General features: G+C 33.4%; 1 protein-coding gene across 1 annotated transcript in view; it reads left to right on the top strand.

Moving 5' to 3' along the window:
* The window catches only part of Ltn1 (E3 ubiquitin-protein ligase listerin), a 264614-nt gene that overhangs the window by 144934 nt on the left and 102917 nt on the right, over nucleotides 1-16763 (top strand). The window contains exons 14-16 of the mRNA XM_090378100.1: nucleotides 3102-3252; nucleotides 11655-11826; nucleotides 12427-12693. Coding sequence (XP_090234226.1) covers nucleotides 3102-3252; nucleotides 11655-11826; nucleotides 12427-12693 — 590 coding nt within the window. The remainder of the gene's footprint in view (nucleotides 1-3101; nucleotides 3253-11654; nucleotides 11827-12426; nucleotides 12694-16763) is intronic.

Genomic DNA, 16763 nt, shown 5'->3' with positions numbered 1-16763 from the left:
TTTGCTTTCTCCATTAGCTGGGATATTACGTGAAGGTGATCCGTAGTTGAGAATCCTGTCCTAAAGCCAGCTTGCTGTTTCGGTTGATTCTCATCAAGTATTCTTTCTAATCTGTTAGTAATGACCCTTGTGAACAACTTGTAGATATGGGATAACAAGCTAATTGGTCTATAATTTCCAATTTCTGATTTATCTCCTTTCTTATGCAGCAAAACTATGATTGCATTATTCCACTGCTTAGGCATCACACCTTTTCTAATGCACTTTGTGAAGAGCCTTGCCAGTTTTTGTGTTATGTCTCTTCCTCCCAATTTTAACAACTCTACAGTAACTTCATCTTCCCCCGGGGCTTTCCGATTCTTCATTTTCTTCAATGCATGTTCTACCTCATCAGGAAGAATATCAGGTATGTCGTATGTGTTGCTACTTTGCAATCCATGTTCCCCACTGCTGGTATCATTCCCTCGCTCCTTGTATAATTCTCTATAGTAGTCTTCTGCTATTTGAATTATGCCTTCTGTGCTGTTTATAAGTACACCATCGCTATTCTTCAGTTTCAGTATCATTCTTCAGTTTCAGTATCATTGTCATAGAGGTTCTCAAAGATCAATGGATCATCGTCATAGTTCAGTAAGAATATTTTTCTAAACAACGAAAAGTCATGTTTAATAACGTCAATTTTTTAACGTCAAAGAAAACTGCTTTGAGGTACTTTGATATTTCTTTGCTCAGGTGAGACACAAACAGTTTTATATAAGTTACTTGATTCAATCATGTTCTGATTAATTACAGTAGTGTTCCATCGGGCTAACGGCAAAACACTAGATCTAACAATACTTCCAATGGCCATAGCACAACATTGACAATTAGACTGTCAAATTTCCCTGATGCTATGTTCCTCGGATGATATGCAAATGCTCAGAGACTTGAATTGTATATAACTTTATATCTTCAGCAATTTTTTCATTCGTTCTCATCATTGTTATTATCGACTTGTACAACATTATTTTTGTCAAGCACAACTTCGTCAGTAACATTTTGCATGTCTTTATGCAAAGCATTATTCATTCTCCCTTTTGATACATCTTATTCTCTTATAATGTTGAGATTCTCAAGCTCTTCTGTTACTACTACGAGACCAGAAGATTCCGATGATCATGGCAACATATTTGACAGGCTCTCTGTAACTTCAAAAACATCTTGTGCAAACAGACCAGCTTGTCCTTTAAATCCCATACTGTCCAAATATGCTACTGTATTTGATAATTTTCACAAATGGAATGATTCGCGAAAGTAATCTCTGCTCATATTGTGACAAAACCATGATTTCCTGAGGAATATCTCCTGGACACAAATTATATACAAATATCTCCTGGACACATACAAATTGTTCCAGTAAGCTTTTGAAGATGATTGTTGAAGTTTGCCATGCAAATGGGACTTACAACGATAACAGAGAATTAACAAATTCTTTTGTAAGAGTTCTACAGGAAGATAATCTGGATCTTTATTAGTTTCAAGAGGACAGTTACTTACTTTATTTGGATAGCACCTTTTCAAGCAAATACTACACACCTGATCTGCAAAGACATGTATTTTCCTTTGAAAGTGTTTTATTTGTTTTATTTTGCAGACCACGAATCACATCTTAATCTCCAAGTATTCGATTAAGATGTGATTCGTGGTCTGTAAATTGTTGTTTATTGCGAGAATTTGGTGATTCTGTATGCTTTTTTTTTTTACATTTCCTTTGTGATTCACAGTTCTTTAACTTACGTGCATCATGCAAGTCATTAGATTCTTTTGAAATCCATTGCACTTTCTTCTCATATTTTTTCCGTCCTTTTTCTAACCGACACTTACATTGAGTTGTTTCATTTTGTTTCACCATGATTTACTGCAAATGGAATTTAAGCATTGAAATTAGGAATCATCAAAGGGACTAGAAAGTTTTGAATATCGAGAAATTAATTATTTTCATGTTTGGATTGTATATTCTTTAGAAAATATTTTCCAATTGATTATTTAAAATTCTTATAATTAAGCTTTTGTAAAAGAAGACTGTTTGTAGGTGTACAGTCTTCTCTTACAAAAGCTTAATTGAAATTATTCTAATGAGGATGTATTGCTTCTTCAAAGAATTTGCAGAATATGTCTGTCAGTTATTCTGAAAATTTGTATCCATTATGGCTTTCCATAGTCACTTCTCCTATACCAAAACATTACATTTATGTTTTATTTTTATTATTTTTTATGAATAGAAATTTCCATACATTTTTTATAAATAAAGTATAATTGAAAATTTATGTGAAAAGATTTTCACCAACAAAAAATCTTTACAAAATGCAAGAATAGACGATAAAATCTTGCATGCTTTATTTGTATGTATTACATGCATACGACTAAGTAAAGCAGGTAGCTGATAAGAGATGGACCTTCAATGGATTAGCTCAAATTTAATTGAAACATATGTCAAAAGAGATTGTTTACAAATTACACTCTTCTAACCAGATAAGAAGTTGGGAAACGGTCCAAAATCTGGGTAAGGTATAAATCCAGGTAGCCGATATATGACATGCAATGGCTGCATGGTGCACCGCTTGATAGATTTAGCTCAAATTTTGATAGAATGCATTGTCACGTGAATTAGGAATATGTACCAAGTTTCAGCATACTATATCTCTATTAGAAGTGACTGAAAAAGCGATTGACAGATTTGATGACAGAAGCAGTGAGTTAACATAAGGTTTATAAAAAACAAATCATTGCAACAGACTTGATATTGAAAGTGACCTATTTTTTGCTTTTTCTTCCACAGCATCCAACATAGAAAAGCTTATGGTAAACAAGCAAGCCCAGTACTCACATTAATCACAATATTTAATATGAATTTAAATATGAAATATATTTTTTTACATATCACCAGCTGTTTTTATTTGATTTTAGTGCCCATAATGATAATAAATTTTCATATTTTGAATAATATTAGGGTGTGAGATTTTTATGTTGGTTGAAAGGGGGCGGGGGGCATGGATTCAAAAAGTGTGAGAAACTTTGATATAAGAGGAACAAAAATTAATTTTTGTGCCTATTATTGTTAGAGTCACTGAAAGAAAAGATAGCAGCAGTGTGGAAGAAAGGTGTTCTAGAGATGTTTCAAGAAAAAAAAGACCCTTTAAAATGTGATGGATTTCTATTGAGGACTGCAAACATTATCAGTAGTACAGTTTTAAATACCAGTTGTATGAAACAGTAAGTTCTTATCAGTTAAGTTCATACTAAAAATGTTTTGATTGAAGTGAATATTAATTTATATTTATATTTGGAAGGAAGGGAAACGATTTCTGTTGTCTGTTCTTAATACAGGTCGCCCGTCACTAATCCGGCAGCTTTGGGACCTGTGGGGTGCCGGATCACCGGTAGTTAGATTAGCACATAGAGTTTACCCAACAGCTAACCACCTACCTTTAACATGTTGACTGCCAAGCTAGTTTAAGAAAAAAATTCCCTAGGGGCCAACAAATATATAGCAAATAATTTGATTAGTAATTTTAAAATAAATATTGTAATGTCAGTGCTCTCTTCATCATTTTTTCGCTTAAAATATAAAAAAAAAAAGAAAGAAAAAAAAATCTTTTTTTTGTCGGATATATGTGGCCGATGTGGCCCAGTAGATTACTTTATTTCTTGAAAAGCTGTGTCAGCCACATATGTGCGACACTATTACAGCATACATATGAAGGTCGTTTGTGATTAGTTTTTTGCACGTGCTGCAATAAAACTAATTGCGATAAAATAAACTCTCAAACGCCGCAATAAGTTTGTCAGTATTGTTAGAGATTTGTGAAAACAAGTTCGTTAGCACACTGTGTTATCCATCATATTGTGTTGTGTTTTTCCGCAAGTTTGTACAGGTGTGTTGTAAAAAAAAAATCTAAACAGGAATGGCTAAAAGAAAATTACTAAAATAAGAGGAACCGAGAGAAATTGCTAAAATTTACAACTAAGCAGAGTTAAACTTCTCACAGACACACCGCTGTCGAGTTTTTTCAGAAGTTCAACTTTATCTGTTATGGACATTGTATGGTGTTTGCACTTTACACCACGAGAAGCACTTCCTTTATGCATTGGAACCATGGCTGTGGCTAAATGTGAGCAGGTTATAATAATAAATGCAGAAAAACAAGTAGGAATGGCTTGCCAGTGTTTACGAGTTCTTGTCAACAGCTGATGCTGCAACCAATGCCACCAAAACAGTAGCTGAAGGTCGCGCTGACCCGGGAAATTTGAAATTACATTTGCGGAAATTATGTCCGAATTACCGGTGGCCAGATTAGTGATGGTCGACTTGTACTATATTATATAGTATAATGTGTTATACTATATAATATAGTACAAGTCGAATATAGTATTGTGTTGGTACTGCTGATGCTCATTGGTAGTAATGGGGCAGTAATTAATGGCAGCTAATTGAGATTTCAAATTATTCAGATAAGTAAAGAATCTTGATTATACTAATGCTAATACAAAAATTTCCATCATTGTAAATTCCAGAGTTTACATCCATATTGAAGAAAAAAGGTGTTACTTATATTAAGTATGTTATAGTTGAATGAAGGTTATGGTTTACAGTTAAGCCAAGCTACATTTAAGATATAGGTAAATTACTTAAATTTAATTTAGGGGAAGATTGTATTAAATTCTGACAATTGTTAAACACATTAAACTAAATCAAACACATTCATCAGCTGCATTGTGAATGCTTTTTCACAGTTCATTCTTTGAGTAACAGTACAGACTAGTCGAACTTCAAATTTCACTTACCTTTGCGTCAGAATAGCTAGAAGTTTGAAGCAGTAAAAGTTTAGAATTCTAGAATTTAATCTGTCATACATTAATCCAAATAGATTTGGGAAGGAATGCACAAGTCATTCTTGTCACTTACCTTTAGGGGCAAAACTCGTGGTGTTATCACCTTAGAGCAGTGGTTCCCAAACTGAAGGTATCTACTCAGATCTACAGACCCCTTCAAAAATCAAAAGTTTGCAGATCCCTATATATATATATATATATATATATAGATATAAAATTATTTTTAAAGTTATGTGTAGAATGTAGTAGGTATAAATCTATAATATAACTAATGCTAATAATGAAAATACCGTGTACCCTGGGAGCGATATATGTTGATTAAAGGGGGAAGAACGGAAAAGAAAAATGTAACGTTATAAACAAAGTGCGAATTTTGAAAAAATGTAAATTTTGAAAAGAACGACCAAGGTAGAAATAGCATTGCAGTATCTTTCATAATTTCTGTGTCTTCTTCAGAGGTCATCCACCCAAATTATGAAAAAGAACAGCAATACTCTTACTTCTGTTTCTGACTCTTATTTCTTTGCTATCCCGGGGTTTGAGCATCATGTACTTAACTTTAACCTAGCGTAGCTCCACCACTTACGTAAATTACATAATATACAGACACCAAAATTCGTCTAACGCTAGGAGCCGCTAGCGTTTCTTCGCATATATACACGGGTTAGCCTCCGGCACTGTCTTTTCTGTCAACCCGTCCAGTAGCGGTAAGTTCTTGTCATTCGGACACTACCTTCCTTTGTCTTCACCTTTTTGGTGGGCCACTTACTTCTGTAAGGTCATCCATGTTCTGCATGTTATACTTTTGGCATAATATTTTTGCTTAACTTGTATTTTATTTATTTATTCAAAATTTATATTCTAAATTATTTTAGTTTTTACCACGTGTTTTTTGACATACAGAACATGTCAGAAACAGAAGTAAGAGTATTGCTGTTCTTTTTCATAATTTGGGTGGATGACCTCTGAAGAAGACACAGAAATTATGAAAGATACTGCAATGCTATTTCTACCTTGGTCGTTCTTTTCAAAATTTAAATTTTTTCAAAATTCGCACTTTGTTTATAACGTTACATTTTTCTTTTCTGTTCTTCCCCCTTTAATCAACATATATCGCTCCCAGTTGTTGTTGTTGTTGTTATTTGGTTTTTAGGAGCATTAGCAACTAAGGCCATATTGCTCCGGTGCGGTGGTCATTCCCTGACCTTACCGCATGCTCCGTATTTGGTGGTGACGGGCTCAAACCCCGGTCTAATCAAGAAGCGTGTGCTACGCACTGCTGCTCCTTCCCACCTGGCTACGGAGGCGCCTATCGCTCCCAGGGTACATGGTATTTTCATTATTAGCATTAGTTATATTATAGATTTATACCTACTACATTCTACACATAACTTTAAAAATAATTTTATATATACATTATGGTTGTAGGGTACCTTTGCTCTTGCAGTGTCCCTGATCCATAATTCATATTATCGATAATTCATTTTATCGCTATTCAAATTCAAATCCATTTTCTCTACTTAATTTTAATTTTATTATTCATAATTATTATTATTTATATATATATATATATATATTACTGAAATTACATATCGAAAAATTAATACAAATGCCCGTAGTATGGCAAAACTGTAGAGCGAAAATTTAACATAAACCTAACAATGAATCGTAATTGGGAGGGTAGAGAAGGGTAACAAGACGGAAACTGTAGCTGAAAGCCTCCAAATAATTTAGAATATAATTTAAATCCAATTCAAATAAATCCATTTTGAAGTTTAAAATTAGAACCAATTGTATAACAATTTAGCAGCACCCCCTAGTAAGGTAACAGTTCAGAGAAATGTGAAATATCACCAAAAGAGACTAATCAAACTACTAAAACAAAATAAAATAAAAATAGACTGACCATTATGCCCCATATCGACAGAGGATCATGAGACCAATATATTTTCTATTTTCTGTATCTATATTAGTTGGTTAAGCTTTCAGTATGTCTGTGGTGTGGCTTTGCTCTGGAGTGCTAGTCTGTTCTGTTGCTTTTTTTTTTTTTTTGCTGCATAAGGACCACCGCTATGCAAATCCTCTGCATTTGTGGCTCGATCAGAGGAAGGAGGGGTGAATAGGTCCTTTGATCGGTTCGCCTATGCGACGATTTGTCTAGTGATTGAAATGCAGTGATTCCATGGCCATTATTGTCCTCGTGGTCCTTTGTCAATATGGGGTATACTGGTCAGTCTATTTTTATTTTATTTTGTTTTAGTAGTTTGATTAGTCTCTTTTGGTGATATTTCACGTTTCTCGGAACTGGTACCTTACTAGAGGGGTGCCACTAAATTGTTATATAATTGGTTCTAATTTTAAAATGGATTTATTTGAATTGGATTTAAATTATATTCTAAATTATTTGGAAGCTTTCGGCTACAGTTTGTCTTGTTACCCCTTCTCTACCCTCCCAATTACAATTAATTGTTAGGTTTATGTTAAATTTTCACTCTCGGGTTTTGCCATACTACGGGCATTTGTATTAATTTTTCAATACGTAATTTCAGTAATATATTGGGTATCATGTGGAGGATTTGTATTTTACTGTCTCTAATGACTACTTCATGTTTATTTATTTTCTTATTTATCTATTTTATTTTTTAATGTCATTACACACACACACACACACACACACACACACACACACACACACACACACACTCTGGTGTTCAAAGAAAGTGCATTACTTAGGAATTTCACATTTCTAACCATTTTTTGCGATGGTATGTTACATTAACGACTAGTATCACAAATAGAAATATAAACAAAGGATATTTATTAATTGATCCTGTCAATAATGAGGTATTGACAGGATCAATTTTACTTAGTTTATGAATATCAACAGCTGCAACACCAGATACATTATTTAAAATTTAAACTTAAGAGAAACATGCAAGTTTAGAGCATGGATTCAACTTTGCGATAAAAAGCCATCAATATCCCATAAAAGAAAGTATTATTGAACTTCAAACAAAACTCGAACATCACCCTGACAAATGCCGCATTTTACATCAGACTAACACTATTATTAACTCAAAACTCCCCTCCCAATCTAATATATCGAAACAACTGAATGATATTCATAAACTAAGTAAAATCCCTGACATTATTATCCAAAAACCAGACAAAGGAGATACCATAGTAATTTTAGATAAAGCCACTTATATAGAAAAAAATGGAACAAATTCTAGCAGACCAAGACACCTATATAATTAATAATTCCTATAATATATCCAAATTAAAAAACAAGCTTGACATTATCCTTAGAAAACTCCGGTCTAATAAAGAAATCACCCTACATACCTTACAGCAGATTGGTATACGAAGCAATGTTCTCCCCCATATGTTTGGAATTACCAAACTACATAAACCGGGCCACCCCTTAAGACCAATTATTTCTTTTTGTAAATCCGCCTTCGCAAACCTATCCTCATTTCTAGTAAAAATCATATCTTCACTCACCGGGTTTTCCAAATTTAAAATCAGTAATACCAACCAAGCCTTTGAGAAAATTAAAACCACCATAATTGCTGACGATGATATTCTAGCATCGGTTGATGTCGTTTCACTATACACCAATGTACATATACCTTTCACCTTACAAGCCCTTCGTGGATATTTAACTTCCGACAATAGTCTCATTAATCGCACCTCCCTTTCTATAAACAATATTTTAGAACTCACCTCTCTACTATTAGATGCCAGGCATTTCAGATTTCACAATCAGATCTTCCAACAAATATTTGGGTTAGCCATGGGCTTAGGCATCTCTGCTCCCCTTTCCGAAATTTACTTAGCCACAGTTGAAAATAAAATCCTACACCCTTACCCTTCCGAGATAAAGTTATACATGCGGTACGCCAATGATGTACTTTTAATAGGAAACAAAACTATAATTGATAATCTTTTTACAAAATTCAATTCAATTTGCGACAGACTTAAATACACACTCGAAATAGAAACCAATAAACAAATTAATTTTCTCAATCTCACCATATATAAAACAGGTTAGGTACTAAGATCTATAGAAAACATACCCACACATGGAAATTCCTACATTTCATATCACACCACCCTTTCAACATAAAAAAATCCATTCTCTATAACCAAATCTACAATGCCATTAAATTCAGCACCTCACAAGACGACCTATCCAATGAGTTACAGTATCTCACAAAAAAAATTCATAGCCAGAAATTACCCTCCAAAATTAATCCAACATACCATTTCTATCGCAAAAAAATAATATCAATAACCCCATAAAACAGATCAAAAATAGTAAAACATGTCTTGTCCTTCCTTATCATAGAAATCTTGCAGGACAATTTCGGCAAATATTTGCAGGTACAGACATCACTCTTATTTTTTCCACTTATAAAAAACTCGGATCACTTTTCAATAAATATAAAGAAACACATAAATATCCAACAAGCGAAATGATTAATATTATTTATTTAATAAAATGTCAACACAATTGTAACACCTGTTACATTGGTAGTACCACAACCAAATTCGGTTCAACCCAGTCATCCAATACCAGAGCATACTACCACTACAATAGCTTCAGAACTGGACAATCTAGCACTGAACTTACTTTACATGCCCACTCCAACAACCATACTCCCTTAGTTGACTCAGCTATTACCATATTAAAATTAAAAAACAGTTACAAAATTTTACAATTCGAAGCCCTCATTATAGAATGGTTTCGTCACCACTCCGATCTAAATATTATAAATGCGAAACTTCCCTTCAGTCTTTCTCCGGTTTGGAATCTCACCAATCTGAGATTCCCGCAAGTAACAAAGTGCATCATGGGATTACAAAATTCTTCTTAAATACAGTATGCATTCCCTTTTCATTTAACTTGCCAACTGAAGACGTTTTTTAACGAAAGTCCTTCGTTATGACTTTTGGCTTATCCACTATTTAGAGATTCCAATTTAATGACAACCAAGGATGGAGTTAGTGCACTTCTACTTCCTTGCGCATATTTTAATCCCGTTTCCATCATAATTTAAGAACCAATCACCTTAAAGCTAGTCACCTCTTGCCATTCAAACCATAACAATTGCAGATCGATCAAGGTGAGTACTGAAAAATTAAGCCCTTGCTATTTTTTGAATATGAGATATAATTAAATTATGCATGCATACTACCTGGCTAGTAGAAATGATGGAAGTGCATTACTCATGCATAAACAACCTTTTCATACTCTTAGACATTTAGTCAAAAAATATTTTTAGAATACATAAGTTAGTTGAGCAAGACAGAATAACATAGTGAATTAAAAGTAGCTTGTAGGGAAAAAAATGGAAAATGGAAACTTTCAAAAGATTTCTAAGAATTTTAATAAGTGAGAAAATTAAAATAAGTTAAAAATCAGAGAGCATTTGAGGTGACTTAGCTTTTTTATGGGCAACTTTATGACTTGAGTGTATCTGTAAATAAACCTGCCAATAAAGATTGTGAATATAAAAAGTGCATCATATCAAAAACATAAAAACCAGCCACTTTTTACTGCTAAACTTGAAGCATGTCATTATTAGTAACAGAAAAATCCTATAATGAATTTGACAGTAACCTAAAAAAATTTCTTTAGATATATGAACTTCGTTCAATTGATTAAGTGAGCAACCATTTTCAGAATTTCACTTAGGTCAGAATTAGGTGACTTAATATAAAATTATTTGGGACAGAAACTGGAGTTCAAAAAAATGCAGACCATTACAAACTCTTTATTGAATGTATTTATTGGAAGCATGAGATTTAGTTATTAGTATTGGCAAATGATGCAAGCTTATATAGCATAGCCAAAAATAAAATAAATAAATACAAAATGGTCACAGAAAAATTAACCCAAACTAATTGGGCTAATTTGACCTAATGGAAAAGCAATATATGATTTATTTGAGTGATATTTATAATGGTAGCATTACAGCATTATAGCTCTTGTGTTCTAAAATAATGCAGCAAAGTATTATTTTATCATTGTTCAAAACTGAAAAGAATTTAGACATTGAATTATATGAGATTAATAATAATTACCTCATAAACATTAAGAAAGGAGTACTTTGAGTGTGCACATGCTAAAGAAATAAAATAAATAAATCCATAATTAACATGTTTGTACACTTAGAGGGAAAAGACACATTTTGTTAAGAGCAACTGGAGGCCTATTCCCAAATCACATGAATTATTCAGCGGTAATTCAGGTACAATAGTAGTGCATTGTGATCACATTCAAAAAATACCCATCCTATCAGAAGTTATGATGGCATTGTAACCACTGATGAGAATGGGTCCAGCACTTCACTCCCAAAAGCAGGCTCTCAAAACCATCTATTTCTCTTCATTTCATGTTAAAACATGGAATGAGCAGGAACGAATTTTTTTTTTTTTTGGAGTTGAACATGTCTTCATTCTATGTTAGAACAGAATATAGACGTGTTCACTTCCAAAAAAATTTAATCATGTGCCCTTAACAAACAAAGTGAGTTTCAGGTGACAGAGGTGTTCTTGTTGATTTTCTAGGCGAGTGTTTAGTTAATGCCAGTTACTACTGGAATCAAAAAAAAAAAAAAAAAAAAAAATCTCTGAAACCTTTGCTTTTGGCTAAAGTTGTTTGTTTTCTACATGACAACTGTTGACATATTTCTATTTTTTTTTTTTTTTTTATTATTATTATGAAAATTACTATCAACTTCTTTATTGCTGCTGTTATTATTACACATTTTCAGGAAAGAAAAACTGTTAGAGTCCACCAGTCAACTTCTGGAAACTGTTGGTAAAAATTCTCTTATTGCTGATCAGAATTACTTATTAGATAATGCATTATGTCATATAGCAAAATGCCTAATGCCTTCTATTACTGATTGGGCCCTGATGTCAAGTGAACTGAATGCCATGAATGTAAGTATTCCATTTCCTTTTTCAGTGTAGGTTGGCTATGATTTATTAAAGTGTATTTTGCCATAATTTTTACATATAAGAAACCTCTTCCTCTTTGTTTTTCTAAAAAATTTGGTGCTGGGATGATTGAATTTAAGAGATTTCCTTAGAATTACCTCTGGATATCCAAAAAGTAAATATATTGTTCAGTCATAAGGCATAATGCTGAGCGTGGAAAATTGTGCTTCTCCTGAAGGCTGTTGAGTGTAGTGCTAGTGAACATATATATTTTTCTCATATAATGAAGATTTTCTTGAGTAGAATGAGAATATTCCATTCTATGCTTGAAAAAAAAAAAACTATCTCACATTATTCCACTGCTACCCAAATTTTAGAGATGAACTATCAGGATAGTAGTTCCATGATTAATGTTTTTGTTTAATTTGCCATCCTAACCAGCAGTTCTTAACAATATAATAAGTCTTCATTTCAACTTAAAAGTGCTCAGAAGCTTATTGGGTATTTCATGAATGTTTGTATTTACACCATTCTTTTAATAGCAAACATAATTTTAATAAATGTATATGCTTATCTTGTATCTCTATTCTTTTCTCTTTACAGCATATTTTGCCAGCTTTTCTTGAAAATCGGTTATTGTGGTGTCCTCTGAACCAGGATACTACTGTTCGCAAACATTCCTCTAACTATGTTTGGATGTCATTATTTACATCAGAAGTTTTGTTGAAAGTCATGCATCAAATTATGGATAACCAAAATAGTCCTTCCAAAGAAAGTCCATGTAAAGAAATATTATTAGAATATTTTTCATTCTTAATATTGTCCCTTGGACTTCATAAGGAGTATAACACCAGAAGAAAACTGACAAAGGTAGTTTTATATAATTAGATAAATGAAAGCTATGTTGTCCTAAATATTTAGGTTAAACTCAAGAATGGCAAGTTATGTTGTTTGTGTACCTTTTATAATCATTTATCACTCTAATTTTAAAAAATTTATTTTTTTCAATATGTAGTAATTATTCTTATGTGTCATTTACAAAATTGTTTCAAGGGAATGAAACAATTTTGATGATGAATAATGATGAATGATGCTCCATGTATCACAAAGTAGCACTATTGTTATTTTAAGAAAGGGACATGCAACTTTTTGTATATTGCAGCAATTTATAAAAATCAGTCACAGGTTGAATTTAACTAACAGATTGTTAATCACATTACACAAAAATTATACATAATATTTGAATGAATAGAAGCTGTCTGCAGGTCATATTTGGGCTGGGGATAGTATGTGGATGTCAGCCCCCTCCCACACAACTTATGGGATAAATACATGTTTAATACATCACCACAAAGATAAATATGAGCTAAAACTATGCATCTCTGTTCTATTTTGAATGTGATCCAGAAAGTATGTATGATAATCATGTACAATAAGTATATACGATAATCATTAAATTTTATTATTTATTCACCAACATTTTTATATTTCTTGTTCCAGAGTAGTAATTTTTATATTGAATTCTCCAGGCCACCCCTGCTGGCTGTATTTTTACCTTATTTGAACTTCTCTCTCTCTCTCTCTCTCTCTCCTCTCTCTCTCACACACACACACACACACACACACACACATATGCATGCATGCATGCACAGCATTTGAGCTGCTGGTCAGAATAAACTGTTTTTTTATTTTGAAGATAACTGTTTTAATAGCATTCAGTTTCTTGTGTAAAATTGTTTTAATACTACTTATCCTACTGGGCTTCTGTCTTCTCGGCCCTGCTGGGACATCACATCTCTTTTCTCATGATTAAAATACTCTAAGGGATGAATTACCGTTATCTGAGTGTTCCTTTTTGTATCTCCTTGTGGTGCATTGGAATGTCGACCTTTGACTTACATCTGAACAGCAGCTGGATGGACAGGTTCTGTGATTATTCTATGATTGTATTCCACAACTCTGTGAGTGTAGAGTGCGACTCATCCTTGGTTATGCAGTTATATCTGAAAACTGTACAGTATTATAAATATAATTTTTAAAAAAAAGTTAATATTAAATATAGAGTACAGGTGGCAAGGAAGGCATGGCATCTGTTGATTTATTGAGCAATTCCCATAGAGATAGTTTGTGATATCATTATACAAGGCAAGAGTGAGAATGCACTTGGAATACTGGGGGAAACTTAAATGGCATTGATTTCCTTAAAGGTTAAAAATGGGCAGTGTGCCTCTGAGATTGGTGAAAGAGTGCCCATAAGGAGAGACTTTGAATATGTGGACCGTAGAGCTTGATTACTAGCTAGCTTATTATTTAAGGAATTGAATGTGGTTTAACAGGCTCTGAGAGGGGAATGATAAAATGATTGAAGATGAAATTCTTTCAGTATTAAGGTGCAGTTTAATACTGTGATCAGGCCACATAAATTCAAACAAAAGGTAAAGAGCTTTAACCCGGTCTAAGTCCGCTCTGTTTTTGTCTAATTTTTAACCCTAACTCGAAAGTTGCTCCCCCTGAAGAAAACTAATAATTTCCATAATTTCTACTCAATTTAGAAAATTGAAACTCTCAATATATATAAACAGAAGTATATTCTTTGATTTCCTATTTTTAGCGCTCAGCAAAAACTATTAATTCACTCTAAAACAGCAAAAATGTACGATCACATTTCAATTTATTAAATTTTGATGTCAGCAAAACAAGATCCAAGCTTTGAAAATAAAACGCGTTACAGCATTAGTTCAAAAATTCGCGCGTCAGCTCGGTGCCTCTGGCTAAAACGAATCAACGCATGCAGAGAGATAATTGACTGGTCAAGCTTACGTCATTAGCGTTACCAAGGTGATCCAAGGAGAAAATGAAACTGTAAACAACTTTCGTGGAAAACAAACAGTTGAGCATCATTACTTGCAAACACTAATTTGCATGGCTCACTCACAACAGTTGCTTTATTGCTTTTTGTAATTGTTGTACGAAAGAATTGCAACGAATTGGTTTTGAAAAACTAAAATATCTACTAACAAAAAATCAAGGAAATTCATCTACTGGAAGCTATACTGGAAACGGAAAGAAAAAAACTCGTAAAACTGATCACCACAATCCGCATTTCATAAAAAAAAAAAAAAGTTCGCTTTATTGTAATTGTTTCTAGAGGACTAAATCGGAACAGAAGTTTCATGGATGTATATTTGATTTTCTTACGAAATTTCAAGAAAATATTTCTATTCATAGCTGCGTTATAAACTTTGAAAACTGATATCGAAGGAACTTCACTTGCATCTCACCTGGTGTACAAACGAAAAAAAAAAAAAAAAAAATGCACAGCTAGTAACAGATTGTGAGAACAATCCGTTACTCGTAGTGAGGTATTGGGAAAGTGTAAGTAATTGTTATTGAATACTTCAATATTTCCTTGATATGCATTTGATACCATCAAAAAATTTCCAGAGAAAAATTGAATTTTCATTATCACACAATGCCCGAAAAATTCACCATAAAATGTCATGTGTTTCAATGTTTGAATTCCATTCTGAGCTGCAAATGTAATTTCACTTCTCTTGCGCTGACAGAGTAGCCATTCACCGAATGAAGAAAAACAAGGTTCATCTTCATGAAATTTCCAATTCCCTTCTTTCACTTGAGGGGAAAAAAACTCCTTAGGGGAGGGAGTCCACCCTTTCTAGTCCGATCCTGGAGGGAGAGAGAGAGAGAGAGAGAGAGAGAGAGAGAGAGAGAGAGAGAGAGAGAGAAATAAAAAATACCCTTTTGGTGGGGAGAAGGCCAAGAGATTGTCAAAGTTCCTCCAGAGAGCTAACTTTTATTTATTTTATTTATTATTATTATTTTTTTTAATTTATTATTATTATTTATTTATTTTATTATTTAAAAAAAAATTTTTTTTTTTCTTGTGTTGTTCTAGCAGTCGATCCTGGATTGGGGCTTTCCTGGGCCGGGATAGTTCTTCTCTTTTCTCCTTCCCTCTCTTCATCTTATACAAGTTTTTCTCTCCTCCCTGGGGAAACTCGTTCCCCAGGGAGGAGGGCGTGCAGATAGTAGGGAAGACTTTGCCCTCCTGCTAGGAAGGAGTACCTGGAGGCAGTCATCCAGGTGATCACTGCTTCCAGGTAGCCAAAATGCCAAAACACAACATCACAATACAGAACACACACATAAGCTCACAAACACAGTTTTTCTTTCCTGTCACTTTCTCCTGTGTGGGATGAAAAACTTCTCTCTCTCTCTCTCTCTCTCTCTCTCTCGCCTTCCTTTTCATCTGTCTTCATCCAACATGGGATATTCCTAAGCAGGATGATTTTTTTTTTTTTCTCACGACACAACACACACTGGCCTTACCTTGACAGTGCTTAAAAACTGAACAGAGCAAAGAGGCGGAGATGAACTTTTGTTCTAGGAGCCGCCCATACAAAAACACACACAAAAAAAATAATAATAAATAAAAATAATAAAAAAAAATAGCATTGCAGCTCTAAGTCAGCTTCATCCTAGGATGGCGAAACTGCAATTGTTTTAGAGAACAATATTTTGCATTTTTACTTTCTAACATTATTTTGCTTTATAGCTCTGTTACAATATTTTGCTTCGTTTCTTTACATTATTGCTGTAGCAAATGATATCAGTGTGCACGACGTTTCATCACAGATGCTGGAGTTCTAATTAGTCAGTTCATCCTAGGATGTGGAAGTACTAATTAGTCTGATTTTGGTCTGGCGCTCATTTGATAAAAAATCCAGAATAATTCCTCTGGAAATATTAGCTAGTGAACTGCATTATAAATTTCAAACATTGCTGTATTGCTTATCCTTTGAGTGACCGCATGTTTTCGCCTTGTACAGTTGTTTTATTGTGGACACTTTCTTCCAGTCAGTAAAATCATTATTATACCTATAAAGTAATTCATTATGTTGAGGGAAACCGTTTTTGCT

This window comes from Mastigoproctus giganteus, chromosome 7 (genome assembly GCF_048544385.1).
Source record: "Mastigoproctus giganteus isolate SK-2022 chromosome 7, ASM4854438v1, whole genome shotgun sequence".
In the NCBI taxonomy this organism is placed as follows: Eukaryota; Metazoa; Arthropoda; class Arachnida; order Uropygi; family Thelyphonidae; genus Mastigoproctus; species Mastigoproctus giganteus.
The sequence above is the reverse complement of the archived record's forward strand: the minus strand, read 5'-3'. Positions and strand labels throughout refer to the sequence as shown.